The sequence below is a fragment of the Mesoplodon mirus genome (genome assembly GCF_964341445.2).
Source record: "Mesoplodon mirus genome assembly, chromosome: 7".
In the NCBI taxonomy this organism is placed as follows: domain Eukaryota; kingdom Metazoa; phylum Chordata; class Mammalia; order Artiodactyla; family Ziphiidae; genus Mesoplodon; species Mesoplodon mirus.
In genome coordinates this window covers 47,077,501-47,094,537 of record NC_138983.1, presented here as the reverse complement: position 1 = coordinate 47,094,537, position 17,037 = coordinate 47,077,501, and the positions used below count along the sequence as shown (strand labels likewise).

The window sequence follows — 17,037 nt, the reverse complement described above, 5'->3', positions numbered from 1 at the left end:
CTTTGGCTATTCGGGGTCTTTTGTATTTCCATACAAATTGTGAAATTTTTTGTTCTAGTTCTGTGAAAAATGCCATTGGTAATTTGATAGGGATTGCATTGAATCTGTAGATTGCTTTGGGCAGTATAGTCATTTTGCCAACGTTCATTCTTCCAATCCAAGAACATGGTATATCTCTCCATCTGTTTGTGTCATCTTTGATTTCTTTTATCAGCATCCTATAGTTTTCTGCATACAGGTCTTTTGCCTCCTTATGTAGGTTTATTCCCAGGTGTTTTATTCTTTTTGATGTGATGGTAAATGGGATTGTTTCCTTAATTTCTCTTTCTGATCTTTTGTTGTTAGTGTATAAGTATGCCAGAGATTTCTGTGTATTAATTTTGTATCCTGCAACTATACCAAATTCATTGATGAGCTCTAGTAGTTTTCTAGTGTCATCTTTAGGATTTTCTATGTATAATATCATGACATCTGCAAATAGTGACAGTTTTACTTCTTCTTTTCAAATTTGGATTCCTTTTATTTCTTATTCTTCTCTGATTGCCATGGCTAGGACTTCCAATACTATGTTGAATGAAAGCCTTTTTCCTGATCTTGGATGAAATGCTTTCAGTTTTTCACCATTAAGAATGATGTTAGGGCTTCCCTGGTGGCACAGTGGTTGAGAGTCCACCTGCCGATGCAGGGGACACGGGTTCGTGCCCCGGTCTGGGAAGATCCCACATGCCACGGAGTGGCTGGGCCCGTGAGCCATGGCCACTGAGCCTGTGTGTCCGGAGAGAGGCCACAACAGTGAGAGGCCCGTGTACAGCAAAAAAAAAAAAAAAAAAAAAAAAAGAAAAAAGAATGATGTTAGCTGTGGGTTTGTTGTATATGGCCTTTATTATATTGATGTAGGTTCCCTCTATGCCCACTTTCTTTTTATCATAAATGGCTGTTGAATTTTGTCCAAAGATTTTTCTGCATCTATTGGGATGATCACACGGTTTTTATTCTTCAATTTGTTGATGTGGTGTATCACAGTGATTGATTTGTGGATATTGAAAAATCCTTGCATCCCTGGGATAAATCCCACTTGATCATGGTGTATGACTCTTTTAATGTGTTGTTGGATTCAGTTTGCTGGCATTTTGTTGAGGATGTTTGCATCTATGTTCTTCAGTGATATTGGCCTGTAATTTTCTTTTTTTTTTTTGTGGTATCTTTGCCTGGTTGGTATCAGGGTGATGGCAGCCTCTTAGAATGAGTTTGGGAGTGTTCATTCCTCTCAGTTTTTTTGGAATAGTTTCATAAGGATAGGTGTTAACTCTTCTCTAAATGTCTGATAGAATTTACCTGTGAAGCCATCTGGTCTTGGACTTCTGTTTGTTGGATGTTTTTTAATCAGAGTTTCAATTTCAGTACTTGTGATTGGTCTGTTCATATTTTCTATTTCTTCCTGGTTCAGTCTTGGAACATTGCACCTTTCTAAGAATTCGTCCTTTTCTTCTAGGTTGTCCATATTATTGGTGTATAGTTGCTTGTAGTAGTCTCTTATGATCCTTTTTATTTCTGTGGTGTCAGTTGTAATTTCTCCTTTTTCATTTCTGATTTTATTGACTTGGGCCCTCTCTCTTTTTTTCTTGATGAGTCTGGCTAATGGTTTATCAATTTTGTTTATCTTTTCAAAGAAAAAGGAAAAAGAACCAGCTTTCAGTTTCACTGATCTTTTTTATTTTTTAGTCTCTATTTCATTTATTTCTGCCCTGACCTTTATGATTTCTTTCCTTCTACTAACTTTGGGTTTAAAAAAAATTTTTTTTATTAGTTTCTGCTTTATAACAAAGTGAATCAGTCATACATATACATCTGTTCCCACATCCCTTCCCTCCTGCGTCTCCCTCCCTCCCACGCTCCCCATCCCACCCCTCCAGGCGGTCACAAAGCACCGAGCTGATCTCCCTGTGCTATGCGGCTGCTTCCCACTATCTATCTACCTTACGTTTGGTACTGTATATATGTCCATGCCTCTCTTTCGCTTTGTCACAGCTTACCCTTCCCCCTCCCCATATCCTCAAGTCCATCCTCAAGTAGGTCTGTGTCTTTATTCCTGTTTTACCCCTAGGTTCTTCATGACATTTTTTTTTAATTCCATATATATGTGTTAGCATACGGTATTTGTCTTTCTCTTTCTGACTTACTTCACTCTGTATGACAGACTCTAGGTCTATCCACCTCATTACAAATAGCTCAGTTTCGTTTCTTTTTATGGCTGAGTAATATTCCATTGTATATATGTGCCACATCTTCTTTATCCATTCATCCGATGATGGACACTTAGGTTGTTTCCATCTCCGGGCTATTGTGAATAGAGCTGCAATGAACATTTTGGTACATGTCTCTTTTTGAATTATGGTTTTCTCAGGGTATATGCCTAGTAGTGGGATTGCTGGGTCATATGGTAGTTCTATTTTTAGTTTTTTAAGGAACCTCCATACTGTTCTCCATAGTGGCTGTACCAATTCACATTCCCACCAGCAGTGCAAGAGTGTTCCCTTTTCTCCACACCCTCTCCAGCATTTATTGTTTCTAGATTTCTTGATGATGGCCATTCTGACTGGTGTGAGATGATATCTCATTGTAGTTTTGATTTGCATTTCTCTAATGATTAATGATGTTGAGCATTCTTTCATGTGTTTGTTGGCAGTCTGTATATCTTCTTTGGAGAAATGCCTATTTATAACTTTGGGTTTTGTTTCTTCTTCTTTCTCTAGTTGCTTTAGCTGTAATGTTAGATTGTTTATTTGAGATTTTGTTTCCTGAGGTAAGATTGTATTGCTAAAAACTTACCTCTTAGAACTGCTTTTGATGTGTCCCATAGGTTTTGGATCATAGTGTTTTTGTTGTCATTTGTCTCTAGGTATTTTTTTATTTCCTCTTTGATTTCTTTGGTGATCCACTGGTTGTTTAGTAACATATTGTTTAGTCTCTACGTGTTTGTGTTTGTTTACAGTTTTTTTTTCCTATAATTGATTTCTAATTTCATAGCCTTGTGGTACGAAAAGATGCTTGATATGATTTCATTTTTCTTAAATTTACTGAGGCTTGATTTGTGGCCCAATATATGATCTATCCTGGAGAATGTTCCATGTGCATTTCAGAAGAAAGTGTATTCCTCCGCTTTTGGATGGAAACATTAAGTCCATCTGGTCTAATGTGTCATTTAAGGCCTGTGTTTACTTACTGATTTTCTGTCTGGATGATCTGTCCATTGGTGTAGGTGGGGTGTTAAAGTCCCCCACTATTATTGTGTTACTCTCGATTTCCCCTTTTATGGCTGTTAGCATTTGGCTTATATATTGAGGTGCTCCTATGTTGGGTGCATACATATTAACAATTGTTATATCTTCTTCTTGGATTGATCATGTAGTGTTCTTCCTTGTCTCTTGTAACAGTCTTTATTTTAAAGGCTATTTCATCTGATATGAGTATTGCTACTCCATCTTTCTTTTGGTTTCCTTTTGCATGGAATACCTTTTTCCATCCTCTTACTTTCAATCTGTATGTGTCCCTAGTGGGTCTCTTGTAGACAGTATATATACGGGTCTTGTTTTTGTATCCACTCAGCCAGTCTGTGTCTTTTGGTTGGAGCATTTAATCCAACTACATTTAAGGTAATTGTCAATATGTATGTTCCAATTACATTTAAGGTAATTATTAATATGTGTGTTCCTATCGACATTTAAAAAAATTGTTTTGGATTTGTTTTTGTAGCTTTTTTTCCTTCCCTTCCTCTTTTGTTCACTTGTGATTTGATGACTATCTTTAGTGTGTGTTTGGGTTGCTTTTGTGTGTGTGTGTGTGTGTGTATGTGTGTGTGTGTGTGTGTGTATCTATTGTAGTTTTTTGGTTTGCAGTTCCCATGAGGTTTTTAAAATTTTTAAGTTTTATTCTTTTTTAAAAAAACTTATTGATTTGTTTGCTTGTTTGTTTATGGCTATGCTGGGTCTTCGTTGCTGCGCATGGGCTTTCTCTAGTTGCAGCAAGCGGGGGCTACTCTTTGTTGCAGCGTGCGGGCTTCTCATTGCGGTGGCTTCTCATTGTGGAGCATGGGCTCTAGGCACGCGGGCTTCAGTAGTTGCAGTGCGCGGGCTCAGTACTTGTGGCTCGCAGGCTCAGTAGTTGTGGCACACAGGCTTAGTTGCTCTGCCACATGTGGGATCTTCCCAGACCAGGGCTCGAACCCATGTCCCCTGCATTGGCAGGCAGATTCTTAACCACTGTGCCACCAGGGAAGTCCCCCCATGAGGTTTTGATATAGCAGTCCATATATACACAAGGTTGTATTAAGTTGCTGGTCTCTTTCCACCTAAAGAAGTTCCTTTAGCATTTGTTGTAAACGTGGTTTGGTGGTGAATTCTCTTAGCCTTTGCTTGTCTGCAAAGCTTTTGATTTCTCTATCAAATCTGAATTAAAGCCTTGCCGGGTAGAGTATTCTTGGTTGTAGCTTTTTCCATTTCATCACTTTAAATATATTTTACCACTCCCTTCTGGCCTGCAGAGTTTCTGCTGAAAACTTTATGGAGATTCCCTTGTATGTTATTTGTTGCTTTTCCCTTGTTGTCTTTAATATTCTTTCTTTCTCTTTAATTTTTTCCAGTTTGATTAATATATGTCTAGGTGTGTTCCTCCTTGGGTTCATCCTGTATGGGACTCTCTGCACTCCCTGGACTTGAGTGAGTGCTTCCTTTCTCATATTAGGGAAGTTTTTGGCTATAATATCTTCAAATATTTTCTCAGGCCCTTTCTCTTTCTCTTCTCCTTTGTTGACACCTGTAATGTGAATGTTGGTGCATTTAATGTTGTCCTAGATGTCTCTGAGACTGTCCTCATTTCTTTTCATTTTTTGTTCTTTATTTTGTTCTGTGGCAGTGATTTCCACCACTCTGTCTTCTAGCTCACTTCTGCCTCAGTTTGTCTGCTATTGATTCCTTCTAGTGTATTTTTCATTTCAGTTATTGTGTTGTTCATCCCTGTTTGTTCTTTAAATCTTCTAGCTCCTTGTTAAACATTTTTTTTTGTATCTTCTCAGTCTGTGCCTCCATTCTTTTTCTGAACTTTTTGATCATCTTTACTATCATTACTCTGAATTATTCTTCAGGTAGATTGCCTATCTTCTCTTGATTTAGTTGTTCTTGTGAGTTTTTATCTTGTTCCTTCATTTGCAACATATTTCTCTGTCATCTCATTTTGTCTACCTTTCTGTGTTTGTGGTCTCCTTCCACAGGCTGCAGGATCATAGTTTCTCTTAGTTCTGTTGTCGGCCCCCTGTGGGTGAGGTTGGTCCTGGGGTTTGTGCAGGCTTCCTGGTGGAAGGGACTGGTGCCTGCCCTCTGGTGGGTGGAGCTGGGTCTCGTCTCTCTGGTGGGCAGGGCTGTGCCAAGGGGTGTGTTTTGAGGTAGCTGTGAGCTCAGTGTGACTTTAGGAAGCCTGTCTGCTGATGGGTGGAGCTGTATTCCTGTTTTGCTGGTTGTTTGGCCTGAGGCATTCCAGCTCTGGAGCTTGTAGGCTTTTGGGTGGGGCCAGGTCTTGGTGCCAAAAATGGGACCTCTGGGAGAGATCATGCTGATCAGTGTTCCCTGGGGCCTCTGCCACCAGTGTCCTTGCCCCCAGAGTGAGCAACCGCTGACCTTTGCCTCCTCAGGAGACCCTCCAAGACCCCTAGTTAGGTCTAGCCCTGGTTACTATGGAGGTATTGCTTTGTGCTGGGTCCCAGTGCATGTGAAACCTTGTGTGCGCCCTCCAAGAGTGGAGTCTCTGTTTCTCCCAGTCCTGTGGAGCTCCTGCACTCAGGACCCACTGGCCTTCAAAGCCAAATGCTCTGGGTCGGGGGGTGGTTCTTTCTCCCGATGCCTGATCCTCAGATTGTCTTGTAGGGCTATTTTTATGTGGGAACGTCCCTGTATAGCCTAAGTGGGTTTAATATTTTTTGGTGCTAGAGCTGTTTTTAATATACTTGTCTGCCACCTCTTTCCTCAGTGTATGCTGGCCATTATCCCCTTGGTAAGAGGAGTGACTGATGTTGTGGTGACCTGAGCCTGCACTGGATATTGAACGGGGGCCTCCCCTTGCTCTGAGGTTGTCACTGCCCTGTCAGGGGCCGGGTCTGCTCTCCAGTTGGAGTAGAGGCACCGAGATCTGTTTCTGAGCTGTGTTTCTGACCTGCAGTGTGACATAGGCAGGATTGGAGCACTCTCTCTGGGAGGGAAGCCACTGAGTTTTCCTCCTCCAGAGCTGTTCAACTGTGAGTGTGCTCTGTTGCATCACTTTTCACCTGTTGTGCTAGCTCATAAATTATACTATTGCTGGGACTGCTCTCAGACCCACCTTAACAATGGGTATGCCAGCAATTGGCCCTGGTGTCTTTCAGGCATTGTTTTCACCAGACTACCAGCACAGATCCACTCCAGTCAGGTCCCAGGACTGCAGTAATGGTGTACCAGGACCTGCTGTGGGAGCTATGGAGGCAGCTCCGATTCTGGGCCGGTCTAGTCCCCATGTGTATGTGCCCACAAACCCACAGTTGCTAAAGCTAGACCCATCTCAGCTGGGGGGGCACTCATTCATTTGGATATTCTGCAGGTGCTGAGTTTACAAAGCCGGCAGCTGGGGTGTAAATCTGCAGTTCCCACAGCTGTGAAGAGAGATTTCAGCTCTTCTTCCTTAGTTGCATGGCCCATGAGGCTCAGCTGTGGTTTCAGCCCCACCTCTGCATGTGGGCCTTCCACCAGTGTCTGTTCCCGAGGCTGCCCCAGAGCCTGCCCAGGTGGGTGGGGTCAGAGGCAGCAACAGGTGGGGCAAATGCCAGCCTGCTGGGGTGGGCAGGGGTGAAGGAGGCAGCCTCAGTGGGTGGGGCATGTGAGCCTGCTTGGGCTGTGGGGGTGGAGGAGGGGGCGGGGGTGAGTGAGCCTGCTCTTGCAGGCGGTGGCCAAGGAGGGTGAGGTGTGCAAGCCTGCTCAGGCAGGAGCCCCTTCTAGTGCCCAGGGAGGCAGGGGCTGGCGCGTGGGGAAAGGGGCTGCAATGGCGGCCTGGGCTTCTTCCACAAACATTCCCGCTTGTAGAGCTCTGTACTCCCATACCTTCAGGCTCTCTCTTTGCAGCTAACAGCAGTCCCCTCCCTGGGTCTGCTCTCCAAACCCCAGGTTCTAGCACCCAGCCTCTGTCCGCACCAGCAGACACATGTCTCAGGCTGGGACGTGCAGGGCTGTGGCACCAACCATTCATGTAGGTCTTACTCTGTCCTGCCTGCCACAGACTGGTTGCTGTGCTCTCCTCCAAGCCCCTGAAGCTCCCCTTCTGTCCTAGCTGATCTGCCTACTAGGGAGGGGGCTTCCCGGGGTGTGGGAACCCCTCCTCTTTCAGTTCCCCCCCAGGGGTGCAGGTCGTGTCCTGTTTCCTCTTGTCTTTTTAAAATTTCTTTTGTCCTACCCAGTTGCATGGGGATTGTTCTTGTCCTTTTAGATGTCTGAGGTCCTCTGCTAGTGTTCAGCAGGTACTCTGTCAGAATTGTTCCATTCTTGATGTACTTATGGGGGGAGGTGAACTCCATGTCCTCCTATTCTGCCATCTTGACTCCTTCCCCACTCCTATCTCAGTTTTTGTTTTCTTTTTTAATAGAGGAGCTAAAATTGTTTGATGTTCTTTACCGCCAAAAACAGAAGAGGAGGACTAGGAAGGGAAGGGTATCCTTTTGAGGGGAGGGCAGTGTTCATGCAGAGGTCACATTCCTTTCAATCATGTTCCCATGGGTTTGCGGACATGCAGTGGATTTCCTCAGCTAAAGGCAAAAACGGCGCCCCATGAAAAGTGTTTATAAAATTTATGCTGTTCCAGGAAGGAAAGGCTAACATCTCCCTCCCAAGTGGATGTCCACTTAGTCATGGAGTTTGCTGACTTGCCCTGGGGAGAGAAGATGAGAATCTCAGGCAGGGAGAAAGAAAGGAAGCAAGGACTAGCCCTAGTAAGTTCCACCTGAGGGGTAGGAAAGATGGATGCTACTCATGTCTGCAAGCCTCACAGTTGAAGCTGCTGAGGACAGATGAGAAAGGGTGACTACGTGCTTGTGAGGAGGGATTGATGCAGCTGGGGCAAAGTGGGTGAGTGCATCAGAGGACTACAGTGTGGTACTGCCAGGGGGTTTTGTAGAAAAGATCGCTGATGCGCCCAGGGGACCACGTGCTGGGGGAGTTGCTTGAGTTTCTTAGCATTGGTGCATGTTTGGTTCTCTACCCATCCAGGCTACATCACCCGTGATAGCTAACAGAAAGGAGGAGTGCCACAGGAGAATGTGAGGAATGCCATTTCCCTTTTTTTTTTTTTTTTAAAAACAACTTCATTTCTACCAGAGAAGAAATCTAAGAGGAAGGAAGATCTAGAGGGCAGTATGAGAGAGAGAGCAGACCACTCCTCTGTCAGCTCCAGAGCACGTTGGTGGACCCCAAGTCTTAATTGTGTTGGAAAGAGAGACAGAGGTTTGACTGAAAACACAAGATTTTAAAATAGAGAGACTAAATAATAGAGATTTTAACTGAAATGCCATTAAGGAAGTCTACTTATCATTGAGAAATAGGGTAGAACAAAGCATAGTTGGTAACAGATATTGGAAAAAAAGTGACTTAATTTTTATACAGTAAACAATTAAGTGTTCTCAAATCAGTTGCACTTATAAAGCAAGTGGATGGAAATATTAACTCCTTCTCAGCCCCTTCAGCTTCTATCTGACTGGGGAATTTAGAAATACAAAATACTAAGTCCTCTACACGTAAGCCTGGCCAGCCAACATCACCATTCTCATTTCCTGCCTTGTACACCTTGTGCCAAACCACTCAGTGGCCTTTTGACATCTGAAATCTGCTTAGATGTTCATGTTTTGCATGTGCTCTCTCCTGCAGGGAGTACCCTTCCTTCCAATGTCTGTTGTCAGTCAGGCAAATATCCACAGATGCTTGTTCTCAGCTTGAGAGTTATATCTTCTCTGAAACCATCCTGACCTGTTCCCCCCTCCCTCTTTGATACCCATTCTCAGTCAGATATCATTTCTGGATCCTTCATTAATCCCTCATATGTATTTCCTGTGTGATGGTTACACTGTTATGTGCAGGTGTGTGTTTATATTTCTGTCACTATCAATAGATAATGAGTCCTCTGAAGGAAAAGATCTTATTTGACTTGTTCAGTGTAGTACCTCGCATGGTGCTTGGCATATATATAACATAAGCTTCATAGATATTTGCTAACAGAAAGAAAAAAAAGGGGTAACGTGGGAAGGGAGGGAGGGAGGAAGGAAAGAATTTATGCTTAAAGTGACGAGGGTGCTCTGTTTGGTTTAAGAGAAGGCTCCAGATTATTCTTATCGCCTTACCCTTCCAGGGAGATGGCCCGTTGGAGAGTCACTGAAGGCTGGCGGGTTGTAGTGCTGTGCTGGGAATGACTGCAAGAAAAGAAAGAGAAAACAAACACAGATCATTTATTTAAAATATCTTTGCACATTCTAATAGTCTTATTGTCATGAAAAGAATCAATCTTGGAAGAAATACAGGAGAGATTAAATGACTGTTCTTTGGTGATAAGCAGAATCATCCACCACAGTATAACACTCTACCAGATAAGGGGCTAATATTTCTTTATAATTTGATTTCAACATGTATTATTCAAAAGTAAGCTCTAAATGAAGGGTAGCCATGAAAAGAAATAAATATATTTGGAAGAGGTAATTATTTTCCCCTTGGAATAAGGTAACATAAAGCATAAAAACAAATTTTACTATGATTCAATATATTATTTTTTTAATGCAGAACATTTTTTTCTAACGAAATTTTAAACAGCAAATTTGCAAATTGGAGTAGTATTTAATTAGTATAAATTTATTAGTTTATATCTGCAATACTTATAAAAATAATTCAACTGTTGAATAACACAAAAACTTGAAAAAATGGGATTTCCAGTTGCATATCAACATTAGAATTTAAGGTAATTCCATATTTATTTTGGTTGCATGATAAGAAGACTGATTTTATAGATAAGTATTTGCACTAGAAATTATATTGTATATATAGTAGTATCTAATACTTATTGAGTACTTATTGCCTGAGTTACTTTTCTAAGTATATTTTTACATCCTTTATTTCTTACAACTTTATGAGGTATGTACTGTCCCATTTGACAGATGAGGAAATTAAGGTAAGGAAGGTTTAAAACTTGCCCAAATTCATGTGGTAAATACCTGTGCTCGAAATGGTATCTAGACTGATTCTAGTGCCATTCTTCTTAACCATCATATTATATCACCTTCCAAATGGTAACAGTTTTTTTGGCTTTGAAAGAATTTGTCTTGCAATCTCAGAATACTCTTCAATCAGAGATAGAGGGAGGCTCTTTCTTCTGAGATATGCACAATGACAATCCAAGAGCATATTGTAATGAATTGTGAGTTTCCAATGTATTAAAGTATATAATAAAATGTATTTCAGTGTGTAATTTTAGTTTGTAGTATTAGTTTAAAAACTTATTTGTAACATTAGTTATATATACATGTAGTGTGTGAAGGTGTGTATATACAAATATATGTATAGAGAAAAACTTCAGTAAAATATTTGCAGAACATGAGGCAACATCACACAATTCTAAGACTTCTCAGCACATACTTTGAAAACACTGCCATAGCCAAGCAAATAGGCTGCAGATATTCATTCAGAACTTTTGTTATTATGGGTGAGAGGAGGTGTTTCTCTGTGACTAGCATTTAACTGTGACATGGATGACATTTATCTGAGGTTGAGAGAGCAGACTTTGGGGACTATGGCTAAGGCCTAGAGAATGGTCGTCTTCTTCAAATTAAGGATTGTATCCTTTGTTTCCTGGCATCCCTCATAGTGCCGAGCATCCCTTATGTCCACTAAGCGTGTTTTGATTGGCCAACTGAAAGGCAGCATAGCATTGAGGAGCTGGACCATGTAGCCCAGCTGCCTGAGTTCAAATTTCAGCTCTGCCACATAGACCAATGTGACCTTGACTGAGTTTCTTAAAGTTCTCTGTAACAGTACCTTCCTCATAGGGTAGTTATTCAGTGAATACAGTGTTTAGAACAGTGTCTTACATGGTAAAAGCTACATAAGTGTTAAATAAACTGATATGATTTAGCAGAGTGTGCATTTTGAGATCTTTCTTTAGTACTAAATAAGCATAATTAGTTACTTAGATCACTTCAATTAGCCATATAATCAATGCCACAAGGTGTAGATTTGTGAGTATATTATAACTTTGGTGGTCAATATCAAATTATTAAAATGTTTTCTGTTGTAAAAACAACATTATAAAATTAATAGAAATCAGCCACAGCAATCAATCAGACAAGAAAAAAGAAATAAAAGGTATCCAGATTGGAAGGGAAGAGGAAAAATTGTCATTATATGCAGATGACATGATACTATACAGAGAAAATCCTAAAGGCACCACCAGAAAACTACTAGATCTCATCAATGAATTTGGTAAAGTTGCAGGATACAAAATTAATATACAGAAATCTGTTGCATTTCTTTACACTAGCAATGAAATATCAGAAAGGGAAAGTAAAAAAAAAAATCCCCTTTAAAATTGCATAAAAAATACTTAGGAATAAACCTGACCAAGGAGATGAGACATATGCTGAGAACTATAAAACACTGATAAAGGAAGCTGAAGGTGAGGCAAAGAAATGGAAAGATAACCCATGCTCTTGGATTGGAAGAATTCATATTGTTTAAATGGCCATACTACCCAAAGCAATCTACAGATTTAATGTGATCCCCATCAAATTACCCATGACATTTTCCACAGAACTTGAACAAATAACTCTAAAATTTATATGGAACCACAGAAGGCCCAGAATTGCCAAAGCAATCCTGAGGAAAAAGAAAAAAGCTGGAGGTATAACCCTCCCAGGCTTCAGACAATACTACAAAGTTACAGTAATAAAAACAGTATGGTGCTGGCACAAAAACAGACATATGGATCAATGGAACAGGACAGAAAACCCAGAGATTAACCCACGCACTTATGGTCAAAATTAATCTACAACAAGAAGGCAAGAATATACAATGGACAAAAGACAGTCTCTTCAATAAGTGGTGCTGGGTAAACTGGACAGCTACATGTAAAAGAAAATGAAATTAGAACACTCTCTAACACCATACACAAAAATAAACCCCAAACGGATCAAAGACCTAAATGTAAGACTGGCTATGTAAAACTCCTAGAAGAGAACACACGCAAAACATTCTCTGACATAAATTGTAGCAATGTTTTCTTAGGTCAGTCTCCCAAAGCAATATAAATAAAAGCAAAAATAAACAAATGGGACCCAGTCAAACTTACAAGCTTTTGCATAGCAAAGGAAACAAAATGAAAAGACAACCTATGGAATGGGAGTATATATTTGCAAATGATGCAACCGACAAGGGATTAATCTCCAAAATATTATGCAGCTCAATATAAAAAAAAAAAAGACCCAATCAGAAAATGGGCAGGAGACCTAAATAGACATTTCTCCAAAGAAGACACATAGACAGTCAACAGGCACATAAAAAGTTGCTCAACATGGCTAATTACTAGAGAAATGCAAATTAAAACTACAGTGAGGTATCATCTTATGCTGGTCAGAATGGCTATCATTAAAAAGTCTACAAATAACAAATGCTGGAGAGGGTGCGGAGAAAAGGGAACACTCCTATACTGTTGGTGAGAATGTAAACTGGTGCAGCCATTATGGAAAACAGTATGGAGGTTCCTCAAAAACTAAAATCAAAAAATAGAGTTGGCATATGATACAGCAGTCCCACTCCTGGTCATATATCTGGAAAAGATGAAAACTGTAACTTGAAAAGATACATGTACCCCAGTATTTATAGCAGCACTATTCACAATAGCCAAGACATGGAAGCAACCAATGTCCATTGGCAGATGAATGGATAAAGATGTGGTGTATATATACACACATATATATATATACACACACATACACACAACACTGGACTATTAATCATAAAAAGAATGAAGTAATTCCATTTGCAGCAACATGGATGGACAGAGATTATCATACTAAGTGAAGTAAATCAGAGACAGACAATATGATATCATTTAGATGTGAAATCTAAAATGATACAAATGGACTTATTTACAAAACAGAAAGAGATTAACAAAGAAAAGACTGGTGGTTGCAAGCGGGGTGGGGGAGGGATGGATTGGGAGTTTGGGGTTAGCAGATGCAAACTATTGTATATAGAATGGGTAAACAACAAGGTCCTACTGTATAGCACATGGAGCTATATTCAATATCCTGTGATAAACCATATGGAAAAGAATATAAAAAAGTATATATGTATAACTGAATCACTTTGCTGTACAGCAGAAATTAACACAACATTGTAAATCAACTATACTTCAGTAAAAAAAAATTCTCTGACATAAATCATAGCAATGTTTTCTTAGGTCACTCCCCACAGGCAATAGAAATAAAAGCAAAAACAAACAAATGGGACCTAATCAAATTTACAAGCTTTTGCATAGCAAAGGAAACAAAAAGACAACCTAGGGAACAGGAGAAAATATTGCAAATGATGTGACCAACAAGGGTTAATTCCCAAAATATACAAACAGCTCATACAACTCAGTAACAAAAAAACCAAACAACCCATCAAAAAATGAGAAGACCTAAATAGACGTCTCCAAAGAAGACACATATTGGGTTGGCTGACAGGCACATGAAAAGATGCTCAACATCACTAATTATTACAGAAATGCAAATCAAAACTACAATGAGGTATCACCTCACACCAGTCAGAATGACCATCCTCAAAAAATCTACAAATAATAAATGCTGGAGAGAGTGTGGGGAAAAAGGAACCCTCCTACACTGTTGGTGAGAATGTAAACTGGTGCAGCCCCTATGGTAAACAGTATGGAGTTCCTTAAGAACCTGAAAATAGAGTTACCATATGATCCAGCAATCCCACTCCCGGGTGTATATCTGGAGAAAACTCTAATTTGAAAAGATAAATGCATTCCAGTGTTGATAGCAGCACTATGTACAATAGCGAAGACATGGAAGCAACCTAAATGTCCATTGACAGATGAATGGATAAAGAAGGTGTGGTATGTATACATAATGGAATATTACTCATCCATAAAAAAGGATGAAATAATGCCGTTTGCCACATGGACCTAGAGATCATCATACTAAGTGAAGTAAGTCAGACAGGGAAAGACAAATATCATATGATATCACTTAGATGTGGAATCTAAAAAATACAAATGAACTTATTTACAAAACAGAAACAGATTCACAGACATAGAAAACAAACTTATGGTTACCAAAGGGAAAAGGGGGCAGAGAGGGATAAATTAGGACTTTGGGATTAGCAGATATAAACTACTATACATAAAATAGGTAGACAACAAGGTCCTACTATATTGCACAGGAAAGTATATTCAATATTGTATAATAAACTATAATGGAAAAGAATATGAAAAAGAATATATATATTCACATATACATATATGTAACTGAATCACTTTGTTGTAGACCCAAAACTAACACAACATTGTAAATCAACTATACTTCAATTAAAAAATTAAACTTACATTAATGGAAATCAAAATAAGAGAGAGTAAAAAAAATTCACATATAATTCCACTGCGTTGTCTCAGACTTTACAGAATCATCTAATTTAATTCTGAGAGCTGTCCTGTAAGGAAAGTATGAGAATCCCCATTTTATACTTAAGAAAACACAAAGAACTTAAATAACATGTCAGAAAACAACAGCTTGCAAATATGGAGCCAGAATTCAAACTAAAGCCCCTCTTGTTGCCAAGTGTATGTACTTTAAACTCTAGGCTACTGATTCTCTGTATTTCCACATGTGTTTCATATCATTTTATATATACACAGACCATATATAACTTCATATCTGCATTCCTCTCCCCCCTTACATTATAATTTAATCACTCCTGGTAAGGTTTCCATAATTATTATTTTGGTGTTATATAATGTTACTTACTCTGAAGGTGTAATTTATTTAATCATGCTTTTACAAATGGATATTTGGGTTATTTCTGTTGTTTTAATATTATAAACAATGCTGCAATGAACATAGTGATATCAATTACTTTTTTTTACTTGACAATTTCCTTTGAATGTATTCCCCCAAATGGAAACATTTATTTGGTTATGTTTTACGACTTATGTTATTAATTACTTTTCAAAAGTTTCTACCATTTTATTGCTTCTAAAAACATACGTATATGTGCCAGTTTCACCACAATCTTATAAGCCCTGCTATTATAATTTAAAAAAAATTGATAATAGGTACAAAATGATGCCTCAGATTTATGAATATTTCTTTATTTATGAGAATGACCTTTTTTTTTCTGTATGCTTATTTGCTAATTGTATTTTTTTGTTTAAACTATTCAAGCTTTTCCTTTACCATTTATCTTCCACTGGTTTAGAGAGTACCAACATTTCTTGGGTAAAGATCAATGATGCTTACTAAGCAAGATTAATGAGTAACTGGAATCACTGATAGCTTCCTCACCAATAACCTGGCCCATATAATGAAAACAAAGAAATATTCAGTAATCTCATTTACCACTACCTTAAACTAATTACTTTAATATTCTGCCCCAAATTATTCCAAAAATGTCCCTTTAAAAGTTTAGTGACACCTAGATTAAGTGCAAAAGGTACCATGAAGTGCTCATAGAAATTGACTCCTTTTGTGTTCCTCACACAAAGTCGGCCAGTTTCTCCTAGCATGTAAATCTGGAAGAAACAGAGCTTTTTTACAACATGTAATTACCCTTTTACTCTACTAAGACATATATGGTGAATTACCTGACATTCAAGACCTACAGATGCAAGGGAATTTTTGTTATACCCTGATAGTAACATTTAAGCAGTAATTGCAGTCGGTATTAGAAGCTACCTGAGAGTGATAGTAAGTGGTATTTAAAAAAAAAAATCAAATATCTTCCCCTTGGCTGCTAGTTCTACCATGACTAAGAAATTATAGGTGACAACTGCCTGGCTCTCTCACCTCTTGAGGCAGAGAGGCCAGCCAGATGGAATTCTGAGAAGTGTAGTGGAAAGAACCAAGGAAGGAAAGCACAGCTAAAACTTAAAGCTTTCAAAAGCTAAAAGAATTGTTGTAAAGCCAAACCAGCTTTACAGCAAATGTTAAAGGAACTTCTTGGGCAAGAAAGAAAAGGCCACAACTAGAAACAAGAAAAGTACAGAAGGAAAGAGCTCACTGGTAAAGGCAAACGTACAGTAAACATAGGAAATCATCCACACACAAAGCTAGTAGGGAGGTTAAAAGAGAAAAGTAGTACAGTCATCTGTATCCACAATAAGTGGTTAAAGGATACACAAAACAATTAGATGTAAAGTATGGTATCAAAAACAGTGTGAGGGGAGGAGAGTACAAATCAAGGGTGTTTAAAATGCATTTGAAATGAAGAGATCAGCAACTGAAAACAGCCGCATATATATACAGACCACTATAAAAAAAAAAACAAACTCATGGTAATGGCAAACCAGAAATCTATAATAGATACAAACAAAAAAGAAAAAGGAATCCAAGGATAGCACTAAAGATAGTCATCAAACCATAAAATAAGAGAACAAAAGAAAAAAAAAAGATGTACAAAAAGAAATACGAAAGAATTAATAAAATGGCAATAAGAACATACAAATTAGTGATTACCTTAAATGTAAATAGACTAAATGTTCCAACCAAAAGACACAGACTGGCCGAATGGCTACAAAAACAAGACCTGTATATATGCCAAGGACAAGAGATTCACTTTATTTATTTATTTAGAGATTCACCTTAGATCTAGAGAGACATACAGACTGAAAGTGAGGGGATGGAAAAAGATATTCCATGCAAATGGAAATAAAGCTGGAGTAGCAATACTTTTATATCAGACAAAATAAACTTTAAAGACTGTTACAAGAGAC

General features: G+C 39.0%; 1 protein-coding gene across 6 annotated transcripts in view; it reads right to left on the bottom strand.

The window, feature by feature from the left end:
* Nucleotides 1–17,037, bottom strand: part of DLG2 (discs large MAGUK scaffold protein 2) — a 1,227,261-nt gene that overhangs the window by 409,008 nt on the left and 801,216 nt on the right. For all 6 annotated transcript variants that reach the window (XR_014294598.1, XM_082627349.1, XM_082627348.1 and 3 more), the window contains one exon: nucleotides 9,401–9,469. Coding sequence is in view for 5 of the 6 variants with exons in the window: in XM_082627349.1 (XP_082483475.1) it covers nucleotides 9,401–9,469 (69 nt within the window). In the remaining variant the exon portion in view is untranslated. The remainder of the gene's footprint in view (nucleotides 1–9,400; nucleotides 9,470–17,037) is intronic.